The sequence below is a fragment of the Thalia democratica genome, chromosome 2 (genome assembly GCF_965202585.1).
Source record: "Thalia democratica chromosome 2, ktThaDemo2.hap1.1, whole genome shotgun sequence".
NCBI classification, from domain to species: Eukaryota; Metazoa; Chordata; class Thaliacea; order Salpida; family Salpidae; genus Thalia; species Thalia democratica.
In genome coordinates, this window is record NC_139166.1 from 53550153 (window position 1) to 53563962 (window position 13810).

Genomic DNA, 13810 nt, shown 5'->3' on the forward strand with positions numbered 1-13810 from the left:
ATTTTGTGAAAACATCTTGTATAGACATATATACAAAACATGTGTCTGTAAAACATCAAACGACAATTTTGAGGGAGGTTAAAATAACAAGTTCTTCTTTTGTAAAAGCAAAGTTACACAACTCAACACTTTGTTTTCTTATGAAAGTTATCTTATAATACCAAGGCTGCTCGACTTTGAGATTTCTTTTATACATTTTGAACTTACATAAGCTTAAAAAATAAACCCTTTTTACTCCTTTAGTCTGGTTAGTGTTCCTTACACCTTAAATTTTTATAATAACGACAACAACTTTCATCTAATGATTTATTTATTTGTATAGCTCAAAGTACAAAAAAAATAATTAAGTTTTCAACTAAAACCTAACTAGCTTTAAATATACAAATTTTTGGAAATGTCGTGTTTTTATTCTTAAACAAATTTAATTCATAAAAAGTATATCAAAAGTTTGTTTTAAAAATATATAAAGAAAATAAAACTATATTAAGAAATCAAACACTTATAGTACTTTAGGCACAAAAATACTAACAAAATAGTAGTTTTAACACAAATTACAGTTTGCACTTTTTCTAGGAAGTTTTTAAATTTTCATGCATACAATTAAAGGTAGCAATTTTACTGACAATTTACTACATACTGTCGCAATATAAATTTATTAGTAAGGACAAAGGTAAAGTCGAAAATGCTTCTTTTCAGCTGATAAAAATATGGCTGTGATTAAAATTACTTAAACTAATAGTTAAGTTGGAAGTGAAAAGGTGCTTTAACAGTCTAAAACTTAAAATACTTAATACTTAATAAAAAAATTTTCATTTTTAAGTAAGGCTAAGTTTAAGAGTAAAAAGATATATAATAAAAAAAAATAGATATATGCTTTGAGTCACCGTTGAAACAATTATGAAATCAAAATTTATATAGTCAGTTTTTAGTACATCATTTGTAAAAGTTGGCTAAAAAGAAAACAAGCACTTAAAAAATTTGCTTCTGCTTGTCTGAAAGCATTAAACCCCATAGATATCAAAAAGAAGTGATTAATAAGTAAAAAAAAAATTATAAGTAAAATATTGCTAAATTAAGTACACTTATAACTATAGATTAAAAACTTCAAAGTTGTTAGAAATTAAGAAAAACCCTGATTTAAATAGATAAAAGTAGTATATCTAGATCATTCTTGCGAAGTTTTAGTTGTTGGACTTTCTAGTAGGTTTAGTAGATTAGTTGTTGGCTCTCCCAAACTTTTATTTTCCGCTTTTTCTTGTACAGCTCTAGAAAAAAAAAGACAGTAGTAAAATTTTTTTGATATATACTTGTTTATTTGATTTAACTTACTGTTTCTAATGTATTTCTTCACCATAACATGTATTCTAAATAATTTTCAAACTAGTTTGTAAAAAAATGTCGTAGTTTTTGTTAGAATAATTTTTTTTGAATTTGAAAAGTTTTATAGTGTGATGAAATGCTGCGTTTACTTGCATTTCATATGTTTTGAGCTCTGAATATGTAGAGTCAGACAAATCTACTCAACCGTAACTTTAACTCAATGTATTTTTAGATTTTATTTATTATTTTGTTTGTGTCAAGTACCTGCTGGTTTAGTTGTATAAAAACTAAGTTGCTTGTACGTTGATTTTTTATTATTGTTAAAATATAAAGTTACTATTAAGATCATATTCAAATATTTTATTTTTTTTTAGTTAGATTTAAGTAACTAATAGTTCTTTAAGTATTCTATAGAGTACTGCTCTTTAATATTTGGTTATTATTAAGTTTGAACTAGTTCAAAAATTCTAGAAAGTTATAAAAGTAATTTATATATCCGAAATAGTGCTTGTACTATTTTATTGTAGTTCATTTTATGAAATAGATTCATTACCTCAGTTGTCTTGTCTGGTTTGTATAAAATAGCATCTAGTAAAAGTTAAGTAAAGTAGGTGTTTAGTTATGAGTACACCAACACTCATATCCTACAATAGAAGCCAATGCTAAGTTTACCAGTTACTTGTTTCACAAAAAGTATCTTAAATTAAAAGTAAGTGTGTAAATATTAAGAAAGAATCCTGAAACTAACTTTTCTGCCTCGAAAACGGAATCGTCTTCGTCTACTTTGCAATAATCGTTTTCTACCGTTTTCACATCTTCTTCATTCACTTTTTCTTCAAAATTACTTTTATTATCTTCAAAGTCGTCCTGATCTGCGTCTTCGGCAACTTCTTCAACAGCACCGTTTTCAATTTCCTCAGTTTTATCAACTTCAATTTCTTCTGTGATGCTTGCAGTTTCAACAACGGGGGTTTTTGGAACCTCCTCTTCTACTTGAGAGTTACTGTCTTGTTCCTCCGGTGTTGTGGGTTTCTGCTCAGACACAATTTCCGGTATATTTTCTTGTTCGTCGTCTGTTTAGTTACATTTTTAAAGTTAAACGGTAGAATAAAATCTGCTTACGAATTTACTTAAAGAACATTTTATCTAACACCAAATTGTTGTGAAGAAAAACCTAGTAAAAAAATTAAGTACTTAAATAAACATAATACTTCCTCAAATTTTGGATTTTTTTATTAAAGTGTGTTTGATTTATTAAGATTGTTTTAATGAAGCTTTTTATAAATTGCTAAATTTGAAATGTATTCCACTTGAGCTAAGTTTCGTATACAATGAATGCGAATGTTAACTTGTTTAAAAGTAGTCATGTAGATTTGTAAAAAAATATTCTTACTAATGAATCTAGCTTTTATCTTATACGTAACAAAAATTTTTACTCTAAAAGTTTATACAGAAAAAAAAACATTATGTAAAATATGTTGTAGTGATGTTAGTATATTAGGAACTTTTGTTTTGTTTTGAACTTAAACTTTAAAGCTAAGTAGAGTAATGTCTTTTAAAAATAAAACAAATATTTTAAGAGTGTTTAGTAGTAAAAAAATATATATATAATCTCAAAAAATATAAACTTTTATTTTAAGTTATTTGTAAAAAAGATATAAAAATATATTAACAATATAAACTATTTTTATATGTTAGTTAATCAAAATATAAATGAAAAACTTAATACTAATCATTTTAAATAAACTCTTTTTTATGGATTTTATTATTTATTCAAAAATATTTTAAAAAAAGATTTTTTATTTCTACAAAAAAAAAATTTAATTCTGAAAAATTTGTAAGAAACTTTCAAACATACAAACTAAACTTCAAGCTATTTTTAAAAATGTTTACAAAACGGAACAACAAAGCAACAAACCTGATAAGTTGTTGGAAGACACGCATGATTCGCTCGTTGTTTCACCAATCACAGTAATTTCTGCATCAACTGGGTTTTGCTCAAACTTTTCTGTGCATTATTCAGATTATTTAGAGTATATAGGCTATATTTTCTATCGTATAATAAAACAAACGAAGTGTGTTACAACTTTATAAGTTATATCAAACATAATTAAAACATTAAAACTGTTTTATAAAAATACTAAACATACTCTACAATTAACAATTCTGTAAGAAAAAAGTTAATGAGACTTATAAGATTAAAACCAAAATCATGATGATTTTAGCACACTATAATGTAAGCCAGAATATTCAGAAAACTTTACCAAGTGAACAAAAATTAACTGTGCAGCTTTTGATATTACAACAGAACAACAAAATAAAAACAGTTACAGAATTTTACAGCAGAAAACCCGAGATTTACTTCAAAAATTAAAATTACTAAAACATAAAACAAACAAACTTTATCAGTGTGCACAGCTTTTTAAAAAATTAAAACAAATTAAACAACTTCTGACCTTTAGAACTACTGGCACGTGATGATCGACTGTCCGTGGTTGACGAAGTCAAAGACCTAATTAGTTATTATATTGAAGTTTTGAAAATTAATGTAATGGAAAAAGTTACCAAAGTTACCCTTTCTTATTCGAATAGTTTGACGAAGGCGGTAAGGGTTTGTGTTTATCAATGCTGTTTCTCTTGCGATCGCTTCTGACGCTTTTGGGTGCGGTGAACAGCTGCTTTCTCTTCGAAGACTGGCAAAAGTAGTCGAGGTACTTGAAGAAGTCGTCGTCAGAAATACTACCTGTTTATTTTATTTCAGCATCTGTTAAATTTGTAGTATGGAAGAGTCAGACTAAAATAAAAAATTAAAACATATTTTGCTTGCCTGAATTATTCTAGATAAAGTATGGCATTTGTTGAGGGCAAAAAATTTTACTGATTTAGAAAAAAAATTAATTTGCTAAGTTTATTGCTAAAAAACAGCAATTTTGAAATAACATACACTAATAAATTACTAGTAGGCGAAAAATCCAAGTGATTTAATGCGAATTTTGTATCTAAATAAACAATTAGGACAGAGTAAAAACCAAAACAAAAAGTTTTCAGTAGCTATTAAACGGCTAGAAGAAGTAACAAACAAAATAAGTATCATTAGAATTTATTAAGCTACAAAAACTGTTTTACCCTTTTCTTTTTCCACAATAAGTTGTCTGACATATTGTTCCTCTATTCCCTTTTTCATGTTTTCCGTGCTGTAAACAGTGCAGATACTTCCAAGAAATTTCCTTTGTCCTTCAGACAACTTGGGATGCTAATAAAATTTTTTTTAATTATATGTTTTACAACTAAACTGAATACAAACTTTGATTCAAAAAATTAAAAAACACTTTTAAAAACTAAAGAATGTATTAAATAGAACTAAATTTTATTTAATTCAGAAAAGATCTGTAAAGTTTTAGAGTTTTTATGTAGAATAAAAATGTTTGTCTAGCTCATTACTGAAAGTTACGAAACTTTTCTATTATGTTAACTAAAAACTACAAGTATAATTTATCCTTATAAGTTTTGAATTTTTAGCTAAAGTAAGACTTACACCAATAAGAATAAATATATGAAAAGTTAATGAAGTTTTTACAGGCACCATATACAATCTATATGTTTTGTGTTATGTTTTTAAAGCATTAAAACTTTTTAATTAAAAGTATGAAGAAAATAAAACTTTAAACTTAACAAAAAATAACTAAAACTTACATTTAAATAAGGATTTTTTCTCATTGAGTATGGAATTGGGTTTTTATTTTTTCTTCTCGGTTTTGTTTTTAGTTCTTCCATTTTTTCTAAGTTTTGTTTTATTACTGCAGATATATTTAAAAGTTTCAATTATCTACAACAAAACTTATACATTTGAATAATTTTCTTAAAAAGGAGGTATATATGCTTGAGGATAAACAGTTTACTTACAGGTTTTAAATTACTAACAAATCTTAAATTCTCTGATCCTAAATTAAAACAACTAAGGTTTTATTTGTATTAAAAAAATATATAAAATTATTAGGTTAATATTGAAAAAAAAAAGTTGCTTATATAAAATTTAATTATTAGTAAATAAACTCTAGTTAAGTATTTACTAAACTAACACTTGCTTTTCGTAACTGTTTAATATATTTTAAATAATTTCAATTCAGTTTAATATTATTTAATTTTTAAACAATACTTAAACTAGACTGGCTGCATATAATAAGTCTTAACACACTTGTTCTCACTACTTAAGTATCAGACATAAGTATTCAGCCTATAACATGATTTAAATACATCTTAGCTCATGCTAATCAGCCGTAAACTTTACATTGTTAAGTTGGGCAAAGCAAACAAACTTAAAGTGCAAAACAAATATACTTTTCCGCAATTGAAAGTCATAATGAGCTATGAAAACATGATTACAAGTCATTGTGTACACACAAAAGAAAGTTACATAAGGCTTGGCAGTAACCAAGACAACGAGAACTCTAGCGGAAAGTAATTCTTAACATTGTAGAACATTTTAGAAGTATTTTAGCCATAGGTAGTTTTTTAAAATTTTTAGTTTAATTTTATGAACACTAATTTGGTTAATTGTATCATTTGAAATACTCTTGAGACATATTGTTATGAGCTCTAGTAGAAATTTTGAACTGATAAATAATAAAATAATAATAATAATAATTAATATCAAACTTTTGCCTTCATATTAAAGCAAAACTTTTGACTTAGTTTTTAAAATCATTAAAATTTAAGTCGTTATAATAATTGTTTTAAACTTTACTAAATTAGTTTTTAAAACGATTTTATAAAAAAAAAGTATCAACAAGTTAGCTACTTTAGTTATACACATCTACTAAATTAAGAGTTTGCAAAATGATATTTTATATACGGAACTTACACTAGGTTTTCTGGAGTTGATGATGAAGAGAGAAAAATAAAGGTTTTAGGCGTTAAAATGGTAGTTTTTTTGAGAAATATTGTCGGAGGGGCCAAAGCTTTTCAATTTTTATATTAAAAGGCCTTTTGAAAAAAAGTTAGAGAAATCCTGTTCTAGAGTCAATATTACTTATTAATAACTTTGATAAGTATGTTATAAATATTAAAAACGAAGGTATTTATTTATAGGAATTTTAAATAAAGTTGTTCCCCAGTATTCAATTGGTTAAAAGAAAAATTTGACAACCTTATACAATAAGAAAAACTCTTAATATAGCAAAAATTTAGCTTTTAATTAACTTAAGTATATTCTTAGTTTAACATAATATATATATATTTAAATTTTCAACCAAAAATAACTAGAATACCTAAAAGAATTAATATAGTCAATAAGTTTTTTTTAAACAAAATAAATAGTTTAGCTTTTAATAAAAATACTAGCTTAGAGCTATAGTACACTATAAAATACTGTTAAAAAAGGTACTACTACTATTCAAAAGCATAAATTGTTTTGTTTAATTAAGTAGAAGTATTACATCTTTAAAAAATCTTAATTATCTTAAGTTACATTCAAACAGCAAATATTTTAAAATGATATTTCTATATTTTATAAAATTTATCAGAGTCTTGTTTAAACTGGTTTTCTGGAATCTATGCGACACCTTATATAGAAAGAATAAAAATATTGTTCAATAAAACCGTTTTTTAATCTAAAATTTTACTTATTTTACTAGATTTAAATGTGCTTTCATACATAAGTATTTAATAAATAGATACTCAAGTATGCATAACATAAATAATCAAAAGCAAGATTGGAAAAATGCAAAAATGCAAGATTGGAAAAAAAAAAGTTTATATATTCATATAAAATATTAATAACTCTAGGTATTTATAGTATTTTTACTTAATTATTTGAAGGTCTAATTATTAAAATTATGATACTCAATAAAATTTGAAAAATAAACAATAACAGACATATCTTTCAACAACTCAGAATAAATAAGTGCGAAAAATCGGAATTGAATTCATAACAACCCGCATATGTATCAATACCAAATAACTTTTGTACCTGGAATAAAACAAAGTAAAAATAGCTTTACTTTAGTTAATGTCAATTTTTTTTAAGCTTACTATTTGCTGTCAACGGGAAGTAAACTGTTTTTTAAACTGGATTAACATTGACGCATTTGTAATAACAATGACTCGAAAATATTTATTCATTTTTTTGTGTCAAGTGCGACTAAGCGCACTGAAATAAATAAAACTTTAAATTAAAAAAAACTTCATTAAATAAAAAAAAAAGAAAAAATTAGATTATTCAAAACGTTTTAGCAATTTTTTTTTTCGATAAAAATTTTGTTTTAAATAAAAGTTGTCAGTTTTAAAGTAGTATTTCATTTTAAAACGAGGAATGTAAAATATATATATTTTCTAAGTTGTAACAGCTGATTAATCTCAAAAATATTTAACACAAAACAATTTTATTTTTAAATGAACACGTACACGGTATACTAAACTTATTAGTTAAACTAAAAGTATATAAGTACATTTTTTTTGACTACGGCTATGTTTCAAATACTCTTAACATATTCAATAGAAAAAGTAATGATCAATTTATTTTATTCTTAAAGCAATCTTCAATATCAAAGGTTTTCATTAATATACAGATTTATGATTATCCGTTTTTCAACTAATTTTAGAAAGTTCAACATGTTAAGGACGTCTGCAAAATTTATATGGTATTTTTTTATCTTTGTTAGTAACTGATCGAAAAAAAAAATTCTATTTATGTTTAAAAATTGTGTTTAACTTAAACAAAAAACAAACGGAGATAAAATATCTGAAAGTATGTGGTTTTGGTTTGTCATATAACTTTTAATGTTAAAATATACTTATCTAATAACTAATACAACTATATAAGTATACTGGTTATAATGTATAATATAAAATAAGTATATAGATGCAAAAATTAGTTGAAAATAAAAAGTACTAAGTTTGTGTCATAAATAAAGTTTTTAAAATAAAATGAAAATAAAAAAAAAATAAAAAAAAGGATGCTATAAGAAAAGTTTAAACTTATCCGTCAGACTAGTTTCAATTTTAATGGTATTAACAAAAGTAAGACTAAGCTTTTAATTCTAAGTTTATATTCTAAAAAAATTTCAATTTTATTTAACTTGCGGTAAAATTTAAAAAAAGGGTTTTGTCTTTATAAGTGAAAATTTTATTTTTTTACATTTTTGTTCTTTATATTGAAAGTAGGCGAAAAACGAGTTTTCTGATGAAATTAAAAAGGTTTTGAATTAAATTGTTTAACCTTAAAATTTGTTAACAAAAATTCAGAAACTCTGTAAATTGTAAGATTTTCGAGTATTAGTAAATTTATTATTATTCACAGTCTAAATAAGGTTATTTATTTGAAAACATATTTTTTTCAACATTTTTACAACTGAACTAATTTTTTTGTAGAAAGAAGTAAATTTAACAAAGTAACTTTCTTTGAATTAAATTGGTATTGACGCATCTGTAAAATATGCACTAGTATAAACTAAAACTCTTTTTGTTATAACTTGTAAAAAAGAACTATCCTAAACATCTTATCTTAAAATGAATTTATAATTTTTTAATTAGTCATACTAACTTTGAATGTTAAAAAGTTTCAGATACAATACAAAATTCTCTACAAACTTTAAGGGCTTTTTATTTGAAAAAGTATTGAAAGTTTAACTTAATTTTCAATATGGTAGTAGGTATGCTTTGCCCGTCGTGTTTTTCATCTGTTGACTATTATAGATTATATTAAACATGTTTTACCCTTTGCTTTAACTTAAAAATTAATAAAATGCTTTGTGAATTTTTGCTTTCAGTTGCAAAGTATAGGAGCATCTGATTTGCTAAATTTTGACTTCTTTTTATTTTAGGTTTTAGTTGGTGAATATTATTTTTTCGGTTATTTGTTATGTGTTTACTAAGGTGAGTTATAATATATAGATTAAAAAAAAAATAAAACTTTACTAATGCAGTCGACCTTAGTTTTTGTGAATAAAAAGTATTTAATTAAACATGAAAATACAATTGTTTCGTAACTTTTTCATAGACATTGACTGCAAACAAAGTTAAAGTAAAGGTATTAAGTAAAATAAGCATAAAAAAAGGAGATATTTTTATATTTGTAACGAAGCTAATATAATATTCAAAGTTTCTAATTTATCTTTCATAATAATTAATTTAATGCTAAATTTTATTTAAATCTTTAGCAAACCTAAATTCAATAATACAAGCTATAAAAACAATTATCTTAATCATATATTATATATAGATTCAAAATTTATAAAACATAATATTGAAAAATAGTTTTTATTTATTAAAAATAAACAGAAAGGTAGCAAAATAAAATAAAACCTTAAAACAAAAACCTATAGATTTTAACAATTAGATATACATAAACTTATTTTATTAAAAATAATGAACATCAACAAAATATTAAATCGTTGTTACGGATACGTGAAAAACAAACAAATTGTTTTTTCGTGAAATTGAAAGCAAAGATTTAGATGGAGCAATCAAAATAATATCTTGGTTCTATACGGACGGATTAGTTCATAAATCAATGCGAGTCGATGAAAATAAAGCTAAAGTTCTCGCAAAGTATTACGTCGACCATTATCTTTTCAATGGAATGATTGTTGGCGTTTTCGATGAACGAAAAGACAAACTGGTAGGGCTGCAAATGAATAAGATTGTAAAATGTGGCAATGAAACATTAGACATAGATCCAAAAGAGCATTCGTTTCGCAGCATAAAGCTAGCGCTCGAAAAAGACTATTTCAAGCGCAAGAGTACTGAGCAGAGTTGGTAAAATGCTAATAGTTACTATGGTAATTCAGCAATGAAGTGTATAAACTTTGGTTTGTTTTAAGTTAGTAATTTCACGCTCGAGTAAACAAAGCAGAGCTTTTTAACATGTCTGGTACTGAGGACGGAAAACTTTTTCAGTTCGGAGTCGGAGTGGTGCACCCCGAGTACTTTTTGAAAAGAGTCGCCACAGAAGTGGTGGCAAAGCTGCATGATGTTGCAACAAAATAGGAGAATTTGCTCTTCCTTTCACACCCACCACATTTGCCTTCAGTTCGGCTACGAGGTTGCGAACAAAATTAAGTGTTCCGAGTTTTACGATGGAAAACTGGCGCCTAACCTGGACGACTTGAACCCGGAGCACGATTATTTCTATTGGATGAACAAGTCTTTGTGAGAAAGTTTGTTTTTTCTATCACTTTTCGCTGTTTAGGTTTGTAAAAAACATAACAGTCTTAAAATTATTTTGATAGAATGCATAAGATATATTCGATGTCGTTGAGAATATTAAAAAAATGTTATTAAAGAAACAATTGTTGTATACTTTTAAATTTATTTAAGAGTAACCATCAAAATGTCTAATTTGAATCCTATAAGAATTACAGGCTTATTGCTTCTTGAATTTAATTGTTGAACTGAGCTAAATATTGTATTATAAAAAGATTACTAAAAGATTTTTGAAAGAACTTTTTTACAATATAGTGATAATTTTTAGTTATTTTGAAAACCTTTCAATTTTATTGTGTAAATCTTATTATTAAATGTGTTTAAAAGTTTTATCTTAATTCGCAGTGTTAAAGAAATGTATCTTATTTTTATTTACTCTTCTTTTAGCATAAACACGTGTAAACTTCGCACTTTTCCATATAAAAACGTTTAGTTCAAAATAGAAATCTTAGTTTTTTAAATTTAATCTAAAAAACTAATAGCATAAATAAGTATTAATGAAAAAAAAACTGTTTTTTTTTTAAGGTTTATCATCTTTAGTGAAATTACACGTAAACAATAAGCAAACATTAACAAAAATGTAGTTAAGCAAAAAAAACAATACTAATGTAAAGAACAGTTCGGTTTACATCTAAAAATTTCACGACTTAGTATAAATATACATATTTTTGAATAAACCCAGCAATAAAACATAAAATAACGATAGTTTAATATAAATTAGCATCATATAGAGTTGATAAACTATTATAGAAATTGCTTAGTTTGAATACCGTAAATAGCAAACAGTGAATTAACATTAAAGTAGATGTTCTAAAAAACTGGTCTGTAACAGTAGCTTGTTTTTATAAATCTAGCCTAGACTTTCTGTATTTAAAATTGCTTTTAGAAGAAGAGTGAGTTAGCTACCAAGACTGATTTAGCCATCAAGTTGTTTATTTATAAAGAATGTTGTTTAACGAGCTTTTAATAAAGTTAATTAAAATGTATTGTCAAAACTAAGTTTCAGTTTTGCTTTTTCTTCGAACTTTAAAATTACAGTTTTAGTAATATTGTTAAAAAACTGTGTATTAAGTTATTCAAACAACCGTTAGTTAAGGATCTACAAAAAATTCTACAAACTGTTTTTATTTTTAAACTATCACTTTTTTTATATATTCAAATAGTAAAACATACTTCATATTTACTATTTTATATTTATTATCTACTATTTATATATATTTTAAACAGATATTTATCAAACTTAAATTTAGGAGTTAAATAAAAAAAAATTGAACGTTTGTAGATTGAAAACATTTATTTTTACGTAGTTTAATAGTTAAAGATACTTTTAGCTCCAATAAAACAGAGTTTTATTGAACTTTTTTTTTTAGGAAATTAATATTTCTTCAAAACATTATAGACTATTCACATATTGAAATATTAGCCATTTAAAAAAAAAAAGAAAATATTATGAATTCTTGAGTTTGCACATTTAGGCTCAAAGAAGACTACTGTATTTTAGAAGTTATGTAAGTTGAAGATCGGCAAGCTTTTGTTATCTTTTAGTTTAGAAAGTTCTCAAAATGTTGTATAATTTATTGTAAACATAAGGCTTGCGACAACTACTCAAAGATACCTGAAATACCTATATGTTGTGTAAACTTATAATAGTGCTTTTCATCGTTAATTTGTGTAATAGATTGTTTTCAAAATTTTGTTAGTTAATTAAAAGTTTTACATTTTCTTAATTCTAAACATTTGCATTTTTTAATATAGTTTTAAGTCAAATTTAAATTATATTCAGGGTCATATGACTTAAAAGTCCTTAATTAAGTAGTCTCCGTTTTTCTTAGTCTTTAGCACGTAAAATGACACATAAAAAAAATTGCAGTCAATATTGTCTAAATACTTTGTAGCATAATTACTTTTTTTCTGTAATTTTTTTATTATTTTTAGTTTTTTGCTGTTTTTAAGCTTTAAAACTCTTAAAGTCAATTTTATCTTTTGTCTATCATACGTTTTTAATAATTAAAATAAAATTAAGAAGTCCAGTTCACTTTTAGTTTTTTAAAATTTTGAAGATTTTGTAAACAAAATAATTTCCGGTCGGATAACGATTTGTAAATAGATAATTCTGAATCTTAACTTGAAAATAGATCCGGATGCGATTTCGGCTAAATCCGTAATATGTGCTGTGCATCCGGTATATAACTATTAAAAACACAAAGATTTTTGTTTTCATAATGATTTAGCAATATAAAAAACTTTATTTTCACTTTTAAAAAGTAATTAGAATAAATTAAAAAAAGTTTGCTTAAATAAATGTAACCTCATAACCTGGTATACACGGTATAAAAACAAATAAATATTTTAAATAGGTGTAGATAAGTTTATTTAACAACATTTCGACTCTCCATAAGTTATTGAATAAGATAAATACACAAGTTATAAAACAAAGTTTACATTTTTTTAACATCATTTGTTAAAATCTACATGTTCTTTAAAAAAAATATGTTTATTTAGATAAGTTATTTACCTGTTCTCAATTATAATTAAACAAATATTTTTTATAACAACATTTTACAAGACTAATAGTTTATATACGAAATAAAAAAAATTAAACAATATTACATTTTCATTTTGCTATGCTTACGCATCAACAGCTTATTATGCACAGAAGCAAGTTTTGTTACAAAGACTTGTTCATCCAATAAAAATACTCGTGATCCGGCTTCAAGTCGTCCAGCTTAGGCGCCAGTTTTCCATCGTAAAACTCGGAACACTTAATTTTGTTCGCACACACGTATCCCAACTGAACGAGAATCTTGTACGAGTAAAAAGAAGACATTACGCCTCCGATTTCGGAGCAACCATGAGACTTAGCGATGTCTTCCATCATTGCTACTCCTTCTGTGGCAATTCCGTTCATAAAGTATTCAGGATATACCGCTCCAAGTCCTAGTTGAAAAAGTTTTCCATCCTCTTTAGTCTTGCCCTTGAAATAGTCTTTTTCGAGCGCTAGTTTAATGCTGCGAAACGAATGCTCTTTTGAATCTATGTCTAATGTTTCATTGCCACATTTCACAATCTTATTCATTTGCAGCCCTACCAGTTTGTCTTTTCGTTCATCGAAAACGCCAACACTCATTCCATTGAAAAGGTAATGGTCGACGAACACTTTGCGAAAATTTTTGCTTTATTTTCATCGACTCGCATTGATTTATGAACAAAACCGTCTGTCCAAAACCAAGATATTATTTTGATTGCTTCATCTAAATCGTTTCTTTCAATTTCACGGAAAATAAATTTT

At 25.2% G+C, this 13810-nt stretch overlaps 1 protein-coding gene across 1 annotated transcript; it reads right to left on the reverse strand.

Annotated features, from left to right (window-relative positions):
* Positions 1-396: 396 nt before the first annotated feature.
* LOC145829618 (uncharacterized) lies at positions 397-5112 on the reverse strand. The gene is made up of 7 exons (XM_082937463.1): positions 5014-5112; positions 4447-4573; positions 3895-4063; positions 3777-3832; positions 3239-3328; positions 2069-2393; positions 397-1265 (listed from the first exon to the last, which is right to left on the reverse strand). The coding sequence occupies exons 1-7, from the start codon at positions 5092-5094 to the stop codon at positions 1166-1168; spliced, it is 948 nt and encodes a 315-aa protein (XP_082793589.1). The 5' UTR covers positions 5095-5112; the 3' UTR covers positions 397-1165.
* Positions 5113-13810: the final 8698 nt, after the last annotated feature.

Excerpts from the sequence above, each read along its gene's own strand:
- LOC145829618 (XM_082937463.1), bottom strand. The coding sequence starts at position 5,094 with ATGGAAGAACTAAAAACAAAACCGAGAAGAAAAAATAAAAACCCAATT. Across the intron at positions 3,329-3,776 it reads ACGTGCCAGTAGTTCTAAAG|AAAAGTTTGAGCAAAACCCA; the intron begins GTCAGAAGTTGT and ends AATAATGCACAG. Across the intron at positions 2,394-3,238 it reads GTCTTCCAACAACTTATCAG|ACGACGAACAAGAAAATATA; the intron begins GTTTGTTGCTTT and ends GTAACTAAACAG.